General features: G+C 30.7%; 1 protein-coding gene and 1 long non-coding RNA gene across 3 annotated transcripts in view; one reads left to right on the top strand and one right to left on the bottom strand.

Moving 5' to 3' along the window:
• The first annotated feature begins 1230 nt into the window (after nucleotides 1-1230).
• Nucleotides 1231-6991, top strand: LOC136796819 (uncharacterized). 2 transcript variants are annotated; one of them, XR_010844571.1, is made up of 4 exons: nucleotides 1231-1369; nucleotides 2226-2514; nucleotides 3360-3580; nucleotides 6818-6991. It is a non-coding gene; the product is annotated as an uncharacterized lncRNA (long non-coding RNA). The 2 variants fall into 2 exon arrangements; XR_010844572.1 differs by lacking the exon at nucleotides 2226-2514 and having other exon boundaries at nucleotides 6818-6989.
• The window catches only part of LOC106681020 (uncharacterized), a 90629-nt gene continuing 66983 nt past the window's right edge, over nucleotides 1364-25009 (bottom strand). The window contains exons 3-6 of the mRNA XM_014421123.2: nucleotides 19090-20260; nucleotides 3508-3593; nucleotides 2269-2393; nucleotides 1364-1716 (exon numbers count right to left, since the gene is read on the bottom strand). Coding sequence (XP_014276609.1) covers nucleotides 1510-1716; nucleotides 2269-2393; nucleotides 3508-3593; nucleotides 19090-19919 — 1248 coding nt within the window. The 5' untranslated portion in view covers nucleotides 19920-20260 and the 3' untranslated portion in view covers nucleotides 1364-1509. The remainder of the gene's footprint in view (nucleotides 1717-2268; nucleotides 2394-3507; nucleotides 3594-19089; nucleotides 20261-25009) is intronic.

The raw sequence follows: 25009 nt of genomic DNA, 5'->3' as shown, positions 1-25009 counted from the left end.
TTAATTAAATTTTGGTCTGGAAAACTGTATCTCAGGAGCAAAAATTTGGGTTTTTGGAAAATTGTATCTCAGGAGCAATTGAATGTAAATTGCTCCATAAGAACTCAAATTTATACTACTTAAAAAAGTTTTATTTATTTTTATCATGCAGTAGATAGCTTTAAAGAAATTGAAGACAGCAAAAATTTTAGGCCTTTCAGTTTTCCAGCCTCAATTAATTGTGTTATTTATCCTCATTTTGTAAAACCAATAACAATCTTTATTAGCATGATTTTTTTTTTTTTAATTTAAAAACCAATACCACATATTAAAAAACAATTCAAGATAGAGCCAATGAAACACATCTTGCATGTTTTGATTTTCTTGATATTAAATGTGCCAAAAGGGTACTAACAATTAACCTAAAAATTCAAAATTCATCTTTTGGTTATTAGATCTACCTGTCGCTTATTTTTTCCTTATATCTCCTCTAATATAGAAAAATTGGACATTTTAACTGATTTACTCTTTTGTTTGTTTCTTTCTTGAAGTAGTTATGGCATTGCATTGGTGTGTCAAATAGGCCAATCCCCGTTAATGTGAGATTTAAAATGAAATTAGCTACTGTCTGAAGCAGTTGTTTTTAAAATGGAAGAAGTGTAATATTATCATTAATTTGTTGCTTATAGAACCTTTTTTTCAATCAGTATATGGTTGGTATGTTATTCTTTGTTAAACTAAGAAAATTAGTGTGTTATCATTTTTAATCTTACAAATTCAAATTTTTTTATTTAAAAACAATAACTTATATTGTAGCAGATAAACAGAATAAATGTTGACCTCCCTAACGCTTAAATGTAGAAAGGTGTAAAAAAAAAAAGTACTAGGTGATTATTTTGAAATATAGGGTTGATTTTCCGCAAAAGCATCATAAACAATCTGTATTTACATCAACATGATATATATGACATTTAGGTTACAAATATAACATTCAAAAAATATTTACAAAGGAAAAAAAAGCGGCATCCAAACAATTTTTATGACAAAAAGCTCATGGAAACAATTCAGTGTTGTCATATTACATATGATTTAGAATATGTTATATTTTTAGGTTTGAAATATTATGTGTAAAATATGTGAAAGTAAGATCATTTTAATTTTTTACAATAATATTTGTTTAAATGAGCTGAATCAGCATAAAATTTGTTTATAATGCATCTATTTTCAATGTGTACAACTTTTTTTTATACAGTTGGCATTAAAATTAACTAACAATAAAAAATAGCATACAAGAAGAAAATATTCAGGTACAGGCACAAAAACAGCTAATCGAAGGTTGTATTAGAAGAACAAAACAACAATCTTAGGAAAACGCTTGCTCTAGTTTATGGTAATAGATACATCTTATATATTTTAATCTACAAAATTTACAATATGTAATAGATTTCAAAAATAATGTATCATTTTCTTAAGTTTTTAAGCTGATAAATAAATACAAACATGAATATTATTTACATAAAATTGATATTTTTATACAAGAGTACATATTTCTGGTGGTGTCGGAGTCCTGTTGGCCATGTCCAAATTTGTCTGAGGTAACAGTCCTGGGCTTATACTTCCGCTATTGTGCACCAGAGAGGAGTGTATTATTCTCGGATTATTTTCGGTAAAAGACTGATCTTGTGACAGAGCTAGCCTTTGTTGCTGCGCCAAAGCTCTCACTGCATTTGTCTTCTCCTATAAAATAAAAATAAATAGTTTAATTGTTATGAAAGTGATCATTACAATCATTATATAAATAAAATCAAGTTGCTAATTTACAGTAAAAATATGGAAATGGAAATAAAGGCATAAATTGAATATATATTTTGAACAGTTATCAAGTTATCATGCAATAACAATAAAACTATAGTTAAATTTAAATTTTGTCACTTAAAAATCAATATGGATATCAATACCAATGGGGATTGGAAAAAAAAATCACTAAACCCTCTAATCACAGAAATAGGAAATTACACTAAAACCAGAACCCTTCGATATGAACCAAACATATATTAATGTAAATATAAATCAATGATATGTATTTTATTCTATTTAATGTTACGCATTATATTTTAATTCATTTTTTTTTCCTTCGGTTTGTTTTACCAAAAAGTGAAATAGAGTAATTATGTAAAATGTAATTAGTATCAAGAAAATTCTATTTTATAAGGGGGTATCCAAAAATAATATGGTAAATATTGCAGGTTACACATTTATGCCATAAAAAAAAAGAAAGTAAAAGTATACCTTTTGCCATAGAAAAACATTGTGAACCATAGCGCAGCCACAAAATATTATGCCAAGGCCAATAAGGACACTGGTGATCACTGCAGGAGTAGAATGGAATTGGATGAATGTATATAGAATGATCCCTGCAACATATTAACAAATTGTTATTATTATTTAGGCATTTCATCATTATCTGGATAGAAAGTTATACACTAAAAAAAAGAAGTTTATTGGCTTGAATATAATTATATAGATTTAAAAAATGTAATTAATATATTTATATGGGTAAAAGCCTTACTTAAAAACAATATTTAAAACCATCTAAAAATATGTAATGCTTTGCTTTAATAGTGGTAAGAAAGCAGTTTTGACTTTATTTTCAATTAAACCTAATATATATGTTATAGCAGACTGAGATTACTTTCTCTGCTGTCTTCTAATAGATTGTCCAAAAAATAGCAGGGTTGTCATAAAGTAACCCCAGCTGACGGTGAATTTATGGAATAGTTCAAACACAAAATAAAAAAATATTATTTTTGTCAGATGTGCCATTTTACAACAATGAAGTGACATATTGATTTTGGCTGTATATTATTTATTTTGGAAGTGTATAGCTCAGTGGTAAGGCACTAAGCTACTAAATCCAAGAATCCGGCTGTGGCAGATAATTATTTTCATTTTCATAGTAACTGTGAGTCAACCGTGTGGGTTCCCTAATCTCATTGAATGGGCACCCTTAATTGGGTAAAATCTGGAGGTCAGAGTGATTCTGGCCAAATCATCACCTTGTACTGTTGGTCTAGTAACAGTACTTCTTTGCAAAAGCCCTGACCCTTCATGAGTTGTATTGGTACATATTTAGTTTAATTATTTATTTTAGTTAGTTTATATTTTTGAGTTTATTGTCGTTTGTTGGTACATTAAATTAGTTCTTAAACCTGTTGATGAATAGGTTAATATTGAATACGATGAAATATACATCTTTATTCACTTCACTTTTCTTTTCTATTTTACTCATTTTGTCAGGAATGAGAGGAAAAACTTGGATAGACATTTCCCAATAAAAAACATTCTCTGGTTGAATGGACTAAAACATATTCTCATTGCAGGAATCTGTGATGTAATGGAACATTTGACATTATTCAATGAAGATTATGGATAGATACATAACATAAATTAACAAGTATCCTTTTTAAAAAAATATTTTTGAGCAGTCAATTAATTATGTTATCATTAAAACACATGAATATTGATCACCTGTAAGGAATACAGGAATTGAGACAAAAAATCCTCCAACAGCACATATTCTTGTAAAGGCAGATTTCTTCAGGTACTTATTTGTTCTGTAACAAAAAAAGCAATAGTAAATAAACAAATTATACAAAAATATACCTTAATATATTATATTGCTGCTCTTTTTGAATAGTTTCACATCTGACAAACAAAAGTTTATTTTTATTTTTTGTTTGAGGAATCCCATAGATAGTACCATACACTGGTAATAATTCTAATAGATTTAAGAAAGCCTGTAGAACAACCTCAGGAAAGAAAGTAACCACAGTATATGGTACTATCTTTGGAATACACCCAATTACAAAAATAAACAAAATTTTTTGTAGGCTTTGTCATTCACCATTCAAGAAAATCAGTGACATGTACATTTACAGCACAGGGCATGATACTGACTATAACCGACTTAACAAGAACACATAATACTTCATAAACAAATATTTAGTGATAAATGACATGCAGCTGCCAAGAACTGTCCCAGACACATTTCATTATATTTAAAATGACTGTTCATCTTCTGAAAGAAACATGAATAATTGAATAAGAAGTCTAATTTGTCATTGGCATGTCAAAAATGGCAGCTTGCTAATTTTCTAATATAAGTGGATAATAAACATTGACAAAGCTAGATAGTGCCATAGTCTAATGTTGGGGGGGGGGGTCATAATAGTATCATTTGGTGTATCTTTTGAAATTATTTTAAGTTTCTAAGCTTTTACAGTTTTATTCGACCAGAAATTTCAAATAATTTCCATTTCCAAAGGGACTTCTTTTTACGGATTCTAATGGTAAATCCGATTTCAAGACGAATTCATATCAAGTACTTTTTATATCGGACGTGTCTTGAGGCATAAATCGTCAATTACCAAAAACAATCTTGTTTTTTAGAACAAAATTGTTTGAGAACCCAATTTCGTATCAGAATCCGGCATAATAATTTACCAATTTAAGAGGCGAGGTTCTCTACATCCGAAAGCCTCAACAATGCATGTTAAATATTTTTTTCTCATCCTTTTATTAATTTTATTATCTCCAACAAAAACCAATACATAATACAAAAATGAGAATATTTACATAATAATAGACATAAATATTTTTTCGTTGCCTGAAGGGCATTTTAAGGTAGGTTGTGAGATCTGATGTGTGCAGGGGAGAACTGTGGCCCTTACTCGCCGTCTGCGTTGTTTTTAATAGGTAAGATAGGAGGTGAATTAACAGAAAGAAAGATTGGCGAATTCTACAAGCTGCGAATACCTGTAATAAATCTCGTAGAATTCCATTTCGTAAAGTATTCGCTTTTGGTTTTTGCAAGAACGGATTTTCTCTAAGTAATGTTTTCACTTACAGTAAAGAGTTTTGCCAGTTCTACAGGTATTGGCTTCAGATCCTGTCGCAAGTAAGGATAATATAGGAAGGAGACGGTTCTAGCGTGGCTAGCAGATAGTAGTAGTGTCGCTCCATGTTTTTCCATTTTCTACACCATTTCTAGGCAAATTATTAAAAATGGTTTATATTTTTTGGTAATTTATGCTTTCAGGATGCGTTGGATCTAAAATTTGCCCGTTATGAATTGGTCTTTAAGTCTGATTTTTTCGCAATATTAGAATTAAAAAAAAATTAAAAACTACATAAAAAATATTCATTGGAATTTTTTAAGGTAGATGAATTTTAAAACCATTATAATTATAAAGGAAATAGGACTAAGTAGCCAGCAGAGAGGTCCCTCCTCATAGTACAAGAGCCGGGAAGAAAAAAAGGCAGTTATCTCACCCCAATTTTTGATTACTTCAATAAAAAATATGTATAATTATTAGTCAAAATTGATGAGTATGCCAAGTATAGGTAGGGGGATTAAAAAATGCCGGCTGTTTCAAAACCTTAAAAAACACTAATTTTTCATTCGGAGCTCTATATCTTAAAAACTACCAACAACACTAGAAAATCTAAGAGAACATTATTTAAAGAAGAGTAAATTTGCTGAAATATCAGCCCTAAAAGACTTATTTACGTTCAATAGTTCTCGAGATAAAGCTTCTAAAAAACCAAAATTCCTTAAAAATCTACAGAAAGATTAGTAGTTAGTTAATTTATTTTAAGAAATCTATATCTCAGGAACTGTGTGACATACAGATGTCTATTAGCACTCAAATTAAAGCTAGTTTAATGGACTATAAAGAAGTTTATGACCTTTACCTTCGTAGGAATAGTACTTTTCATGATATTTGCTAAAATAAATTGATTTATAGTTGTGCGGACAATAAATTAGATTTACGAAAAACTTTATTTCAGAAACGATTGGACATACTGGTGTCTGCCAGCGCTCAAATTAAAGCTAGTTAAATTTACTACAAAATAGTTAATTATGTTTATCTTTGTAGGAGTAGTAGTTTTTATTTATGTTATTTGACAAAATAAACTCACAAAATGTTAATTTTTAGTTATTCGTATAAAATGTTGGATTTTTGAAAAAATATATCTCTAGATCCATAAGACGCATATATGTCTGCCAACACTCAAAATAAAGGAAATTTCTCTTACTATAAAGTAATTTATGACACTTATCTTCGTAGGGGTAGTAGTGTTTATGATATTCACATATAAATATAAATTTGGCAAATGAAAATTTGTCCGAATAACTATAAATCAATTTATTTTAGCAAATTTCATGTAAACTACTACTCCTAGGAAGATAAACATCATAAACTACTTTATAGATCATTAAACTAGCCTTAATTTGAGTGCTAATAGACATCTGAACGTCAAATGGTTTTTGAGATATAAATTATTCAAAATAAATTCACTAACTACTGCTCTTTCAGTACGTCTCAAACAACATTTTTATGAAATGTTGCTTTTTAAAAAATTATATCTCGAAAACTATTTAACGTAAATAACTCTATTAAGGCTCATATTTTAGCAAATTTACTCTTCTTTAAATGATGTACTCTTAGGTTTTCTTGTGTTGTTCCTACTTTTTAAGATCTAGAGCTCCGAATGAAAAATTAGTTTTTTTTATCACTTTGAAACAGCCGGCATTTTGTATTCCCCCTACCTATACATGGCTGACTCATCAATTCTGCCTAGTAATTATACATAGTTTTCATTAAAGTAATCAAAAATTGGGGTGAGATAGCTGCCTTTTTTCTCCTCTTGTACTACCACTTCGTAATGAACCAAAGGCTGTCTAATATTTATATTTGAAGGAAACTTCAATGTTTAATTTACCGAGCCAATAATTAATAATCCATTCATGTATTCATTATGTATTTCATTTCAGTTCAGTTCATAAAAATCCACGTCCAAAAATAAATTCACGTCACAAAAATTCGCGTCCAAACTTTAAACCCAGTATTGAGGATAATGAAGAAATTAATTTATCTTGTTCCTACTGGCATGAGCCGAACGAATATGGCAGTCAAAATGAATAATATTCTCTACATATTGTTTTTAATAAATTATACCTTAATGATTTAACTTTTCATACTATCAAGTTAAGACTAGTGTAGTAATAGGCACCACAAAAAACAAGTACTTTTCGGATTATTTTTGATAAAGTGATTTTAAAACAGATTTAATACAAAGCGGAGGTTCCACGGTCACGGTGATAGTTACAGTGATAAGTGCTAACAACTATAAAGCAAATCTTAGATAATACGACAGCAGGTTACACGGTCACTATGACTGTGATGGCGTTCACTATCACAATTACTGTCACCACGAAACTCTAAGGAAAGATGTGAAAGATATCAATTAACAGATGCGAACGAATTGGACAAACATGTTTTAATAATTTGAAATGTGGACCTGGAACTAGGAGGTCAAGGTCACCTCCACTATCCCTCGCTCGACCGACAGTTCTATATTATTAAACATTAATTTAATAGTATTTCAATAATTAAAAAAAAAAAGATTCAATTGCTTTTAAGTTCATAATTTACTATAAAACATTGCACTGAAATTTTTTTGGTATTTTCTTTATTATTTGAGATTTACAACTGTATTCAAACTAAAAATACTTTTTTTTTGTGAGATTGTGACATTCGATGTCATTAGACATTGTGAAATTGATTTTTCGAAAAATTATTTTTAATTATTGTCATTAATCCATTTACAGTATAGTTAATCCCAATATATTTTTGTTTTCAATCCTTCTCCGCCGGACCCGCCCCGCTAAGACCCCCGGAAGCGACAGTCCTATATTACTTTTGAAGTATTAGCTTAAAAAGGGAAGGGGAGACATTAAGATAGTTTAATCGAGCAATATTTAAAAAGCACCTGAAATTGAAAAACGACATGTCACAATCTCACAAGAGGAGATCATAACAACCGAAAAAAGGCAATCCAATTAACAAAATAGTTTGTACTTTGGTACTAAAAATACATAACAAACTCCAGCGGCAGGAACTTCAAAACTCACTTAAACCAGACAGCTACCAGTTAGTACAGGCCAACCTTCATTGAAAAGGATCCGTTGGGAGTTTGCTCATGCATTTCGAGCTGAAGGCGATAGATTAAAGAAATAATAATCATACTGTAAGTAGGAATATTTGGAATTTTCTGCCGGTGAAACTTGTTTTTTTATCCAGCACCAAAGCATGAACTATTTTGTTAAATACGCAATAATAATAATAATAATAATAATTTATTTACGGGGAAACTCCCATACAAATAGAGTTAGCCTGTAAAATACATAAAATAAATAATCACTGGTAGTAATTTTACAAAAATGGTGAGTTACACATCATTTATATAAACTAATAACGAACAATATACCCAAGTTGGTATTTTTACATTCGTCAGAATAAAACAAAAACGTCACTTCATATTTAATAATATATATAAAAAAACAAAAAAAAAAATACATCCTATTGTGACGATAGGTATAAGTTTTCTAAGCAAAATATTTTGTGTTACATTTATAAAAAGAAGTTTAAGATCCAATTTTGAGAGTACAGACAGAAATACATACAACTGATTTTGGTTAATATTGCTTAGTTTCGGCATGTATCGGATTCGGTTCTCATGATACGCGGGGCAATTTGTTAAAAACTGGAAACAATCCTACAGTGCCGTTCCATCACAAGCTGGAGAAAGCTTCTGTGGGTTCAAAGATAAATATGCAATTAACTATTACGTTTTTGCAAATACCTATTTAAAGGTTATTTTTTTTCTTCATTTCAATATTTGAAAACAAAATTAGGTTTACCATGTGTGCACAATATTTTATTACTTATGCTTTATTGACTTGGTAATATCACACTTATGTGGAAAACAAAACACCTCACTCCACAATCTCCACACGGATACTTTTTTGAGAAAATAGCTCCCATCTGAATACATATTGTTTCGTAATATTTTATATTAGGAATTCAATGGTGTATTGAGTTATTAAATTTAAATTCTTTTGAGAAAACAAATTAACTAGAAGAGATTTGCACGAGATTTTAACCTGCGGCCGTGCCGCCTTAAACCTTTTAATTAAATATCAGCCGTTTTATGCGCGATAATTATAAAATAAAGAATTGACATTGAAACATATCAGGATTTTGTTCAATCGCACATGAATAAATATGAAGAATGTAATATTAAAATTATTAAAGATAAAAAAATTTTCAGACTAAAATCTTTCACTAAGTTTCTATCATACTTGAATATAAGAACAAAAAATAAAAATATAAGTAAATGAAATAAAACTAAAGGAAATAATAAAATATTCAATTCGAAATTCCATATTTTGATATACAATTAAAGGCAAAATAAAATAAAATGATTAGAAACGACTAAATTTAACTAAAAAAATAAATTTAAGGACGAAATCAATATGAAAGGTAAAAAGTATAATATAGCAACTGAAAGTAGAAAGAAAAAATTCCCACTATAGAAACATTAGCGTAAACCAAAGAGCGTGGCATCACCTGTGCTTAGGCAATGGTGCTTCCACACCATGATTGTTAATAAATGGTTCTATGAAATTAATTTTTAAATATACTCCAGGGTAAATTGAATACGGTGCAAATCATTATTCAAGCCAGTAATGTGATGATGACAGGCATTGAGAATTTTAAGGAAACTTCATCAGGACTAAATCATCAAATGAATTGATTTGTGTGGCACGTTTATTCGATATTTTCTTTTCATTTCATCCATTGGTCGCTTTTCCGCTGTAGCATCTTTGTTATGATTTTTTTTTTATTATAAATAATTTAGATACACTTTCACTCATCTTTTAATGATTGAATTTTATCGTATTAATTTATAATCAGACGAAGTAATAAACTCCTCTCTTAATTGTGTCCACAAAAAAAATATTTTATGAGTACATATTTTTTTTTGTAGGTTGAAATCGGTATGCTTGCGGTGGAAACTCAAATTTATTCTTTAAGGTTAGTTTACATGGTGGAGATTCCTTTAGTGTTCGCGGTTATCACGAAAAAGAAACTTTTAATCTATTTTTCGGTCGGTAGACTATGTGTAATTAATTGCAGGAATATCATCCAGATAACGGTCAAGAAGTGTACACAAAATATCAAAAAAAATCTTTATCATAAACCAACGTTTCACCCCACATTACAGAACTAATTATGGCTAGAACATGATATTAGAACAACATATGAGAACAAGATACAAACATTGTAAAATATGATACGACTAATAAGATTATCAATAGAAAGTTGTATAAAAAATAAGACTATAAGAATATTTTATAAAAAAAAAAAACTAAGAATATACATAGATAGTTGTATAATTATGATTTATATAAATACCAGTAAACTAAAAATATAAATATAAATACTATGAATAGTTATTAAATAGTATTTTACTCATTTATGTTTATATTATTTTCATTTTCTGTGTCTTTTTTTTTTTAATTTATTTTTTATACAACTTTCCATGTATATTCTTATAGTTTTATTATGTTTTAGGATATTTGTATCTTACTCATCCCTCATGAAGTTCCAAAAAGTGTGGCGAAACATTGTTACTAATAAATAGATTTCCTGCCATTTAGTGTACTTCTTAACCACCGTCCTTCCTGAAATATGGTTATTTCTTCGTAATCACAAACATAATAATTTCAAAGAGAAGTAAGAATTGTTATCAATGCTCAATTTTATAGGATTAAATCTGACCCAGTCACTAAACATTTTCTTAGTATATCATCATTGATACTGAAAAATATCCTAAGTGCTAAACACCATATTATTTTTTGTAAATAAAAAAAAAAAAAGAAACAGTTTACTGTGCAGGTAATTTTTGAGAAAAGGTGATTTATTCGATGCACAATGGTCGGTGAATTCGTAAACCTAATGGTTTCAATCGATTTTAATAGTGGGCGGTGGTGCCAATGAGAAAAATAAAGAAATCATCAGAATGGCACGTAAGATACATTTCTCAGACAACGAGGAATGATTATATAATATTTAAAAAAATAAAAATGTCATTATAAATAAAGAATTCAAATTACATTATAAAAGTTGATATTTAAATATGAATGCGATAGAAAATAAATAAAACTAAGAAGGGAGAAGTGGAAGAGGACAGAGGGAGTTGGTATGACCTTGCCTGGAAGCCTTCGCTGGATTCCAAGCATAGCGCTCTCCAGTCACTTCACTAGATCTCTCTTCACACCGACTGCGAAAAAATGGCTTCCACGTCTCTCTTTGAGCTTGAATTTACCACTACTATATCTTTCTGCATCTTTATTAATTTATACAACATTGTGGTCTTCGATATATATTAATATGGTATATATTTAGTTGACAAACTCAGGAAGTGTGAGACATCTTGTCAGTTGTTCTTATCGTAAGCGTGCATACATTTTTAATTTACTAGTCTGAATTATGTTATCATCACTTGTTATGTGGACAATGGACCTTTCACACTTTTGCAGAAACATTGAAACATTTTTAGTCATGAATTGAAGCGTTCGGTCGTAGAACTTAGTAACATTAATTTTTATGATTTAAAGTGTTTGAGATCACAGTTTTTTAAAAGTTTCATATCCAAAATTGTTGGCAGAACCTATATCAAGTTTATTTTGATAGGGGAATGATGTTGATATAAGTTATGGTAAGCGACTCCTCATTCAAGATTAACATTTCTAATTAACAAACATTTTAACATTGTAAAAGTTTAATTTTTTATCAGTGGTCATGTTTTACGACTTAAGACCTGAAATTGAAGTATCAAGTTATTTTTGTTTCATCGTAAATAAATATTTGATGACATATATTTCAAGCTCTTTTTTTCCAATAAATGAACAGAACTTCGTCTTACTAGTATAATAGAATTATTAGAACAATTCTAAAGCTAAAAATATTCAGCACTTATTGCTAAATATTTAATGAAAAAATAGTTCGTTTTCTGCCTTGTTTCATTTCGAATTTCTCCGCCGTCAAAGAGCTGACTTGCACTCTCCTGGAATTACAGTCAAGAAGATTCTTCTACCTGCCCAGGGTCCTCAGGTAAACACATACCTCCCTCAAGTAATTTATATTTTAAAAAAAATCTCAAGGAAAGAAGAGGAATAATTCGGCGAAGCGTAAATCGATATACACTAATTATTATCTAAATAACGCTATAATCTTAATAATATAATATTAATCATCTAAATAACGTAGTTATCTGAATAACTAGATAATAAATGTATTTTCTGATTTTTATTCCTAACAAAAAATATATCAAATATAATATTTAATATTATAGATATATGGTAATGTAGCAGGAGAAATTAAATTACAAAAATGTTCTTTATGTAATCTTACATGGACATCACCGATTTCAATGAAAATTCTTTTAGTGATAATAGGTCGAAAAATATTAAACATGTATTAGAGGGTTCTTACAAATGCGCCATAGGAACCGAGAAAAAAACTATTTTTCATAATTTTAGACATTCGTTATATTATCATATACAGCCTTTGTTGTGCATGAATGATTAATGGTTATTGTAAGCTAATTTTTTTTTTTCAATTTTTGTATTACAAGAACAAAAAATTATTGATTGTATTAAATGATTTTAACCGTATAATAAACAAATTGTAGTACAGTTGGTACCATTTCGTGCAGTTTAGAGGGTCCTAAAACCTTCTTAAGTTTCGTGTAGATTAGTGTTGATGTTTTAATTGTTTTGCGAAACAAAATCTAAGGCCTTAGTCTACCCAGTATGGCGAAAAATTTGAGCAAAAAAAAAATTATTTTTCAATTACTATTAAAACTCTTTTTCGTATCCAATATTTTTCGATCTCGTATTACCAAATATTTCATAGAAAACGGTGATCCCACGGGTATAACCTCACCTTGTTAGATCAATTTATAAATTAATGATCGCAAAGAACAGAAACTAAAGGGTCTAAAATTGTATACCTCTCTAATATTGCTTGAAATAATATGGCTTGAGGCAAGACAAATTTGAAATAATAAACCACAAATTTAAAGATTATTACAATTTTATCCTAAACGCTCATTTATAACGAATTATAGTATTAGTTTCTCTAATAATATAATTCCAACATATTTACTCATAATTTTATGGAATAAGAACTATTTAAAAAAATTAATAAGGATTGCAGAATTTTTCAAAACTTTTCTACAGAGAAAATTAAGTTATTAAATACATTGTGGTTTGTCATGTTCTTTTCGCGAGCCCTTAAACTATCTATTGCGTAATTTAGGACTGTTGATATAGTTTTTATCATTTGTAAAGATTAATATAACAATTAAATCCCATAATGTAATTTTAAAAAATCTGAAAATAAATATTTAAAAATAATGAGTTAAATTGCACGTAAATGCCTTAGTTTGTATAGATATTCAGACCATTACTTGATAAAAAGAAAACTGTAAAAATACTTATAATATAGATAATATAGTTCCGAATCAAGTTATTAATTATAAATACATAAAACAATAACAACGTAATATTATGGTGCTATTAAGATGGTCTGATAGTTGATTAGGGGCATTGGAACGTGAGAAGGGTTTTTTTTTTTTTTAATAATTTATTTATTGTTATTTACAACTGTTTACAAATATATACAACAAGTAAAGTGAGAAGGGGTTAAAAGAAAATTTTTTATTTTATAATTCTATATTATAATAATAGTATAGAGCTTTATATACTAACTTTAAGGAGTGTATTGATAATAATTGCTAATTAGAATAAAAAATAAAAGAAAATATACATATAAAAAAGAGGAATGGAAGATTATAGAAATAGTTGACAGTTATAACTATCTAGGTGTAAGTTCGTGCTTACCGTGTTGAAGTTAATAAGTCCAGTCAACAGGAAAACGGTTTTTTATACCGTAAGGTAGGGGTTCATATAATAGGGTCCTTCGTCTATAAGAAAGAATCGGCGACTCGATTATATAAAATTGTATTAAAAATTAAAATCTGTACCGCTACAACCTATGATGGGTTATGGGTGCAGTACTTTGTAAGGGAGTACTGTTACTGGACAAACAGTTGTACAAGGAGATGATTTGGTCAGAATCACACTCAACTGCCAGATTTTTACCCAATTTAAGAGGCTGGATGGACCCCAGGAGAGCTCCAGAACCCACAGGGTTGACTCACGGTTACAGTGTAAGAGAAAACATCTTTCTGCCGAGCCGGATTCGAACCCTGGTCCTTGGAGTTAGTAGCATCGTGCCTTACCACAGCGCCACCGTGCTCCTTACAAAATATATATGTTTCTTTAAAAAAAAAAACTATCAGCTACAGAAATAAGTTGATGATTTAGAGTAAACCACTACATAGAAAAGAAATTTATATAAGACTTTAAATAATAATAAAATTTAAAAAGTTTGAACGTTTATTACATTGTATGTTGATACGAACACCTCGCCAGAAGAGTAAGAGTTCACTGACAAAAATTCGTTTAGTATTTTAGAAAATAATAAGCATGTAATATATATAATAAACGCTCCTATCATGTAAAAAATAAATAAAACGACTTAAAAACAATACTTAATTAATTATTATTTATACAAGTCAGTTACAAATATATGTTAAAATTACTAGTTTTAGGATTTCAAATGAATTCAGAAGAACTTAGAGAGAGAAAAAATTAACGTTATCAAAATTATCGATAGAGGATAGACAGGTCAAAACACATTGATTTAGAAATTCGTACAATGGACTTCTGTATTTCTGAACAACCGTGATTGTCTTCAGTTGAGGTCCTCTCTCTTCTATCAATATCAATATCTCCATCACTTCTAGTATCAATATCCGTTTCTCCCTTACTTCTAGTATCAATATCCGTTACTTCCTTACTTCTAGTATCAATATCCGTTTCTTCCTTACTTCTAGTATCAATATCCGTTACTTCCTTACTTCTGGTATCAATATCCGTTTCTTCCTTACTCCTAGTATCAATATCCGTTACTTCCTTACTTCTAGTATTTCTTGGACACAAGTTTATGGCAAATACTCTCATACATAGCTCAACTTCATTAATATGAAAATTACAATATATAGTACTTCGTTATTTGAATGATGTAGTTAATGTTAATATACAGTTTAAATCTTCTTATTATATTATAAAAAACAAAACAAATAATAAGAATGTTAATTTTAATTAGTTGTGTATTTTAACTTTCGTATATGATGCATTGTGGTCACGTTTTGACTCGTTTTCGTGAGAATTTTATATGGAATTCAAAGAACTAAATAATTTAAAATTTAAAACTAAATTATTTAACTAATAAAACTAAGCTGGAAAATAACCAGTAGGTGAGTTTTTTTTTTTGCCACTGAAATGCAATTTTTTCATCTAACGTTCCTTAGAGGGAGTCTGTTCATGTCATCCCTGAAAGACTATAACAACTGTCGATACATCGTAAATTCCTAATCCTTTACGTTTGTTAGACTTGTGAAGGAGTTTATCCCTAACAATAAAGCTATCACTCTCAGCCTTACATAAAGATCTGAAAGCTAAATAAATCCCCTAAGATGACTGGAACAAACCAATTGTTGGTACTCAGTGGCATCTATAACTAATGCCACTTAGTCGAGTATATCTTGGATCGCAGATTACAGTGTATTATAGAAGAGATGGCTTGCTTTTTTCATAACTATCTTTTTTATATTTATAATACTTCTTGTCGTTATATTAAAATATGAATACAAAAATCTAGGGAAATTGTTTTCGTATTGTTGTTAAAAACTTGTAATAATTATTGTAAATATATGCGATTTTATTCTTTATTTGCGATTAATATTTTTTACTTAACAGAATGTTGATTTTTTGTTAGTTTTAAAAATAATGTAGTACTGTGAAACCTCTCATTTTAAAGGACACCTCTATTTATAGGACAAGTCTAAATCCACCGGACTACCTAAAGCGGACAAATAAAATGGTTTGTAAGAGCTTTAGGACATCGAAAAAGTTGTAAATTTCACTCCTTTTCGAAGACTCATTTTAATTTTGTTTCTGTTTCTTTCAAATCTTTGAAGAAACCATTTTTCACAAACTTCTTCGTTTATCAACAATATGTAGGTATTTGAATTTGTGGCAAACGTGTGGATCCTGCTTAAAAAACTCGTGCAGTCCCAAGAGAAGACAATTTTCCTAGCTCGAATATACAATAACTAAATGCTCGTCAAATGGATAATTCTAAAAAATATTTATTATTACTTGGTATAATTGACTAGTTTAATTTATGAAGTTATAAAGGCATTGGCTAATATTGTAGTTAACGAGCACAGGAGGTCGTGCTTAGGAATGGAATGCATCCGCTTCGACATTTACAGTAGAAAGTATTTTGGTGTCTATCCTCTCCTATTTTCCCTTCTATACCCTACGCAATTCAATTATAGAATCATTCGCAAATGAAATATGATTCATAATTTTATATGTGATGACAGGTATCTATTTAATATTTATTTTATTCTTTTTAATTTCCTTCCGTATTCACCATTATTTAAGATTTGTAAGAGAAATGCCACAATTGCAGTAAAATGACATGAGAATGTGCCACGTGCGACGAGAATAGAACAGCTGAACACGTTCAGGTAATAAGAGCTCTTAGGTTGATTGTTATTAAAGCTATTAGTTGTCCCGTTTACTACAGCGCAGTGAAATGTTTGTACAAGTCGCTCCTGTTAATAGTTTGTTTGTTTCAAAGACCTCTTCTGAACATAAAAAAAAAACTGAACATGCGCAGTAAGCTTTTACAATTGCAAAACCTGCCATACGCTTGCCAGTTTGATGACAATTAAAAATAGTTGTTAGAACAAGCCCAATGTCACCATGAAAACGAACAATAGTGTTAACGAATAAATTGAAAACGTTATGGTATGTGAAATTTAATATCGTTAAATTCTACGCCGAATGATGTTGCAAGCTGTACATCGTTGTAAACTTTCTGGCGGTCCTAAGACGTTTACTAAGCAGCTAATTAAAATTACAAAAAAAAAAAAAATAGATCTTTTTTGTTACTGTTTCTTTATTAATATTTTTATCAATCGAAAAAATATAAATAAATCAACCATAAAATTAGGCGTATGACGTAAAAATTATGGTTAAGCGACATGGTTCTAAACCACCAGCTGTGGTTAAAAATGAATTTCATAGCACTTGACCAACTATTGGAGTCCAAGGAACAACCAAAATAGGGTGATTGACAACCAGACCATTTAACAGAATTTTTATACTATAGTATTCCTTCGACGCCGAACTTTAGGGCACTGCTTGTTTTACTGATATTTTTCGCTAGGACACACCACTTAGGATTTAAAGATGAAAAACCAAATTAAAGATGTATGTTTTTCAATTATCTAACTGGCTACTAACTGTTTTAAGACCGTTAAGATACTTAGCAGACTCCGAATTTAATTTTTTTTATTATTATAACTTTTTTTCTTGATATAATCCATCATTTAGAAGTTCTGGGAAAAAAACAAAAACAAAAGTAAAACATAAAATAACGTTATTTGTTTTTTTATCAAACTATTTAGCTGCTGCAGTAACCGTTTCAGAACCGCAAGAAATGCGTTTCCTCCTTAATTTTATGCTCATTTATACTACTATATCTCAGTTTTTGACCAAATAAAACAAAAAAATAATATAATTGTTTCGTTTTTGACGGATCACAGTTTAAGACATACTACTTGGCCGAATTATTAATTTGAGGTACACATGCGACACATAACTTAATGTTCGTTAATTTATTTTATTATAAATGTTTAAAACTGATGCAAGGTTCAGGAAGGCGAAACAAACAAAGAGTTTCATAACCACTAGACATTCGTTTTACGTTAAGTTTTGTAGAAATTGTTAAAATTATTTTTAGATGCATGTTTTGTGGTATGCGATTTATCCATCAGCTTCCAGTGCTATAATATATTACCAAAATATTGAAATTAGTTTTCTAAAAACACAATTTAATTAAAATGGAGGTAGTGTTTTTTCTTCAATGATTTTTTAAAATAGTATTTCTAAAAATTGTAGTTTTTTATTTAATAATATTATGGAAGCAAAATATTACTTAAAATATGCTGTTGATATCGCTTTAGATCAGGGAGGCCATGCTAAGAGACTGTTTACAATGGAGCGGGAGTAGCGGGCGCTCAAAAGCGGTCCAGAGATGATCCTTTCAGCTCAACACAATGCCCTACATGCAGGAATCCAACCTCCTCCCCCCCTACCGTCTTAGCAGCCGTCTTCTTTTTATCATATTAGCAATTCTTAGTTTGCTATTTTAAATTAAAAAATGTTTTAAAGGATAATTGGAAATTAAAGACGTCTCCTGATATAAAGATTAAATTCATAATGCTTGATATATTATGGGATTATTGAACACAAACAAAGTTTTGCATTAAATCAGAAACGAAGAGTAGTTGAGTATGCCAGTGCAGTCCAGTAAAACTAAAAGTTAACCAACAAGTAATTTTAGACAAATTTCTTTCAATTGATTCCGATGTAAAATGTTTAATGTTCACAACATCTGAAGGTTTTTAGTCTACCACTCCCTGGGGGTGCGTAGGGCTAATATAAGCAATAACAACCAGAATATTACTAGTAGCTTAAATATATGTAACCTATAATTTATGTAACATGATACATAAAATCAAAATCTTGGAGGAAGGAATATAATGGAGACGGTAACCTGGCAGGAAATATTAAGCCATGGTATAGGGGCAGGTTACGAACAAATTACTAGTTGCTTCTGTTTCAGTTTCGATTACAATGGCGGACATTCTTATTAATCGCAACGTAAACCTGGCCTCAGGCGTGCCCTTTTTGGCTTCACTTTTGCTTTGAAGGAAAGCAGGCTTACGCCATCCCGCGGAATATAACAGCCGCTTTACCTCAATATATTCTAACATTCAACTCTAGGTTAGATGATAGTCTAGGGATTTTATGATCTAGCTGCAAGATTAAAATACTACTTGGAAGTAAATTTGAATACTTTACACCATAATGTAAATTGGTTTTGTTTAAGAAATGTTGGAATTCCAAATAGAAATATTTTTTCAACACACATTTACCTAAAATATATTGTATTAAAAAAAATATGGACAAGAATAATTATTGTTTACCTTTCTCCGTCCGGAGAATCTCTGACCAGCTTCACTGCGAACAGGAATTGGACGGCACAGACCAGAAGGCAACACAGGTTGAGAGAAAGGGAGAGAGCACAGAGGGCTAGCGTCACTTCGTAGACGAGAACGTATTCGTCGGGGGATATCACAGTCACTTGATCCGATCTGAGGAAGTCTTTGACGTCAGCGGCGGTCACTGGGGAGATCTTGAGCATGAAGACCAAGGATAGCAAGGCTAAGAGGAGGGACACTAAGCAGAGCAGTCCTAGCGAGGTGAGCATCTCCCGAACGCCGGGCTCCCGTCGCTCCAACAGCTGTTTAGTCGAGTTGGTACTCAACGGAGGTCGACCCGAAGAGAGGTTGAGGCCGCCATTGGCCACCCGACCGGTGCTCGCCATCCCGAGCGGACTCACGCTGCTCGAGTTGCCACCCAGCGAGTGCTTCGAGGTGCTGAGGGTTGAGACGTTGAGGCCCGCCTGTGGGTTGTAGCCATTCCTCGGGTCGAAGTAGGTGGGAGCTGGTAGCGGTGCAGCCGACCTAGAGATGTGAAGGCCGCCATTGGACAACCCCAGGGGGCTCACACTTGCAGGTGTCCCCGCAGAATGCTTTGAAGTGCTGAGGGTGGAGGTGTTGCTGTAGGGGTTGCCCATGTTGAAGGATCTGTGGTGGCTGGAGGTGGTGCTGACGTTGAGGACGGGGCCGTAGTTCTGCGGGGGTGGTGCCCTGTAGATCCTGTGCACCTCGCTAGGGGCGTAGCCCCGCGGGTCCTGTGATATCTGCCTCGGTCCACCGTTGCCCACTCCTCCGGATACCGTGTGCTTTAGCATACTGGACCAGGGCTCAAACTGTTACTTATAAACAACACTTCCATTTTCGCTATGTGTCCATCCTAGTCAATGAGACCTTGATCATGATCTAAAATCCGGAACCGGAGGACACGCGCCACCCTGAGGTGGCGCTTACACGTTACCTCCCTCCACAAATCTCGTCACTACAACACTCCACACGAATTAACACTGATTCACAACTGATATACCACGGAGTCACTCCTCCTATCGTCAGATCCTGAACCTTATAGCGTTCAGAATCTGGGATACGGCTCACATGATTCGGTTGCAGATGGAGGAACCTTCATTCCGATGCTGGAGAAATAGTATGTCGACAAAACCTGAAACATGACAGGAAAACTAATGAACACCACTGATAAACACCGAGTTAGAAAACTAGAAAAATAATGATAGTAGTTCAAATAACTAGAAATTTTAATGTAAAATTAAATGCTAAATAACTTAAATTCTAAATAACTAAAATAAATATTCTTTATTTTTATTTTTTTTAAGTTCGTTCTGAAGTAACTAAAGTTAATTTTTTTTATCTTTCTGAAAATATTTTTTTTTTGGAGAATAATAATAATACAAGATGTCACGATCAAGGGTTTTAAGTATTAGCGTTCAAAGTATTAATTCATACCATATATACAGAACTGAACAGGATTAAATTTTTTTTTAAATATAACTATAAAAAAAGTATTAAATCGATATCATAATAAATAGTAATTAATAATAACAAACTAATTTACACACAAGAAAAAGGAATTTTAATTTAAGTAAAAATGAAAATTACCTCTGACATATATTCACAATTTTGTGTATGTAATAAAAATTTATTTTTATATTGATTATATTTTTCTTAAATTTTAGTTTTGATTATATGCAAGTGATATTGAGTATTTACATGTAGCGCTTTTAATGGGCATTTTGATGATCTATTATTCTTTAAATAAATAAATCTCAATAATCATATTAATCTTAAAATGAAGAAGCCATTCTTTTAGATTGCTAAAATAATATATATTTTTAAATAGTGTGAAATTTTAAAATTCTTGCCGAATACTAAAATACCATCAGTTTATTGGTTAAATAAGAAATAAAATCATTTCTCTGTAATTGCATTCCTTAATGATGGAACCAGTTTGGATAGGGAATGCTGATAAAGAGAGATGGACAGATAATAGAGAGGAGTGGGGATGCTGAAGAGTTTGGCGCCCAAACAGTTGGAGCGTCCTTGGTAGACCGGTTGCCTGCGGCCAATACCTGCGAGGACCGCCTCATAGCTATGTCTACGTCTCCTCTCTACTTACTCTCCCAAGTACATTATTGTAATTAATCAATTATCAAGAATAAACCATGGTTTTCTGATTATAGCGCATGAGATTTAAAAATTAATAATAGGTAACAAACACTGACAAGAGAGAATGCTGTCAGCACAGTACGGTATGTAAAACATTATATTGGGCCACCCGTAGCTCAGTAGTTAAGACACAGTCTTACCAATTTGATGTCTATTCGCGGTGCCGGTTTGAATCCGGCCTGGGACGTTGACTTTTTTCATTGAGTGGCGGTCCCACAAAATGAATCACTTTGACCCCCAACCATGGTTAGGCAGTATAGGACTCCAATGGGAGTTTTGACCGAAAAAAACAAAAATATTATAAATCTAAAATACGAGTATGACCTTGCGAAAGTGATTGACAGCTGAACTAAATGAGGAACATTTATTTGTTGTGTAATTATTTATTTGTTGTGTAATTATCCTAAAAAGATGCTAGTAGTACTAGCACAGTTCTTCTCAAAGTCTATATACAACAAAGTCAGATTGTCAAGCATTTGTTTGATAATATGCACCAGCAATATAAACTTATAAAACTTAATATTATATCTGACTGAATTAACTTTTTAAAGACTCAAAGATTAATCAATACTTATTTTTTAACGTATGAGTGTGACAAAGTGATAATAGAAAAGAAAAAAAAAGTTTCATTTGTTTAGGAATTTGACAGCAATATCTCCCCAGAGCTAATAATGTCAACAAGAATCTTTCTTTCTTCTGTTTAGAAAATTATTATATAAAAATGGAGGAATTGTTTTGATGAATTATGATAATTGTTAAAAGTTTATCTTTGTAACTTTGGAAATATAAGTGAACTGTGTACTGGTGAATTAAGTCATAGATAATGATCATGATCTAATAAAAATAATAATTTTAAAAATAGAATATTTTGAAACAACTTAATTACTAATGTGAAGTAAAGTTTGGTTGGTAGAGCTTACATAGGAGGCCGGGTTCAGCAGATACGAACTTCAAATGGACTATATAGAAACAAGTATGACATTTATAAAAAAAATTTATACTTTGTAATTTTAACGTTTAATTTAGATTTGTGTTTTAATATTTAAATTTTAAGTTATTTCTATTATATAAGAAATTTTGTTTCTCTTATAAATAAAATACGCTTTTCGTTATATTACAAATATTCCTGGTATCAAATAGCAATAAAACTAAAATATAGAATTTTATAGGAAGATTATTGATTGACCGTGTGTAAAGATGAAAGGAATATGGTCCGGGTGCGGTCAAAAAAGAACAAAAAAATAGTAATGGAAGATTATTGATTGACCGTGTGTAAAGATGAAAGGAATATGGTCCGGGTGCGGTCAAAAAAACTCAAATAGTAGAAATATACTATTTTAAAAATAGTATATTTCTACTATTTGAGTTTTTTTTTACCGCACCCGGACCATATTCCTTTCATAGAATTTTATAAGTCGATAAACATTTGATAAGTAGAAATTAATATGATTTGTATTTAGTTGAATTTTATTATAGATTTATGTACATAGGTTATTTTTAAATTAATAAAAATGTTTAGTCAGAGTATGTTTACTTTCACTTACATATCTATGGAATATAGAGTAAGAGAAAATATTGCGTTCGAACAAATTTTCGAATTAAATTCGACAAAAATACTTGTTTTGAAGACCCCTGAGGCCAAACAACGAGGTCTCGCTAAATGATGTGTGTGTTTGATATTGACCACACGAGCTCAGCTCAAAAACTAAATGTCGTACGAAACTGAAATTGCATATTTTAGGAGTATATAAAGTATTTTACTAATTCAGAAACAATTGAATAGATACAACCAGTTTAACATATAGGACCAATGTCAAGTTAAGACCGATCTCAAGTTAGCATTGCTAATAACAGGCTATATCAGTTGGTTATTAATTGTTGTACTATGCAAGTGAGTAAAATGTAAAAATTCACTGGGAAGTTTTAAAAAAAAAAAATATTAAAGTAGTCTAAACGAATGATCTCCAAATCACAGCTGGATGGGTTAGTCCAGTCTGGTTCTCAATGCCTTATAAGGGACGCGGTCAGTCGAAATGACAGGGATCATTCAAAGGTCAGACTGAAGTGACTGACTTCAATCCTCTACAACAGAAAGACCAACTGTAAATGAGATGTCGAAGAGTTAGGTTCATGAGCAATGCCTCTTTCGATTCATAATAAACAGACAGTCTGACCGTTACTCTGGCATTTGTCTGCAAGAATAAAGTGAAACGCACGATATGAACGTAACGTGATAAGGTACGAATTTTGAATCATCAAATTTGAATTTTTTCGTGATTTTTTTTTTCGGAAATCAATGTCTTATTCTTTCACGATAAACCTCATTGTCTATCATTGATTTGATTACGATTTCGAATGATCATGTAGGAATGACTTTTAGCAAAAGTCAGTCTCACAGATCTGTTTAAAATTTCTGATAATAATAATTAATATGTCTAATATAGGTTTGAACAAATGTTTCTAGTGATGCCAAAAAACTGATGTACTATTTAAGGTATATAATACACAATATAAGTGACAAGCAAGGTAATGACATACAAAAAACCAAAGAGTAATAGCAAATAATGGATGCATTTTAAATCTTAACTTTGTTTTAACTCGAAAGCAAAAAAATTCATTTACATCAGTGAATTTGACCATTGGTATTAAACAAAGATAGCATCAATAGATTATGTATAGGTCTTCTGGCTAAGGAAAGAACCCCTTAAAGTTTACGAAGATATACTATTGCATAGAATATATTGTTCGAAGATGCTTGCTCCAGATAGAAAATCAAGTTAAAATACAAATCTGATTCGATTAATAATAACATGGCTACAGAAACGGGCTTGTAAAGTTTTTGCCAACGAAAGAATTACTGAAATCACAAGCGGTGCTACACCGGCGAGTAGACTTTGACGTAGATGGAAGCATTGTAAAGCCTGACCTTGCAGGCTGGGATTTCTAAAATGTTCAATGCATGGAGGTATGAAGGCAGAGGTTCCTTGCATTACCGCATCTAAGTCTACGTTTGACCTGATTAAATATATATAATTAATAAATTACCAATCAAAATGATCAAAAAAACTTCTTTAGAACCTCATTAAACCCATTATAGCCGATAGTCTCTAGGAATCCATGTGTGATAGTAAAAAAGTATAATAAAACATTTAATGTTTATTATTTTTAAATATAAGATATATAAAAAAATAATAATAATAAATTTTGCTCAAAATGAAGAAAAATGCAGCCAAAATTTAGTTTCTAAAACATTGTTTTAAAAGTAATATACGATTTTTTAGTGTAAAGTTAATTAATAAATTTGCAGATAAAAAGCCTTAAGAAGAATAAATGTCGACGATTACTCCATGTATGTTGCATTTATAATACAAAATAATTTTAGTAGGCCTGTGGTGAAAAAGTAAGGATGAAAAGTTTGAAAAAGGCCAAAGTTATAATAAAAAAAGTCGAAACGTCACAAAAGTATATATATATGCATAAATTAAAATTGTTTGAAAGTGAAATTAATTTAAAAATGTATTCTTATGTAGTTCTATTTTTTATGATTGTGGGTTTAGTTTTTTTCAATAATTTTGATTTGTAATTATTAATTTAAAAATATATCCGACTAGAAAAAGATGCAACAATTATAGAGTTGTCTATAGTAAATAATTTTGTAGGTCCCTGACTACTAAAGAAAAATAAAACAAAACATCTGTAGCATCAATGCGCATTGTATACATCGCAC

Source organism: Halyomorpha halys, unplaced genomic scaffold (assembly GCF_000696795.3).
Source record: "Halyomorpha halys isolate HHAL.00 unplaced genomic scaffold, Hhal_1.1 Scaffold18.1, whole genome shotgun sequence".
NCBI lineage: Eukaryota > Metazoa > Arthropoda > Insecta > Hemiptera > Pentatomidae > Halyomorpha > Halyomorpha halys.
Note: the sequence above shows the minus strand (reverse complement) of the source record. Positions and strands in the feature narration are given on the sequence as shown.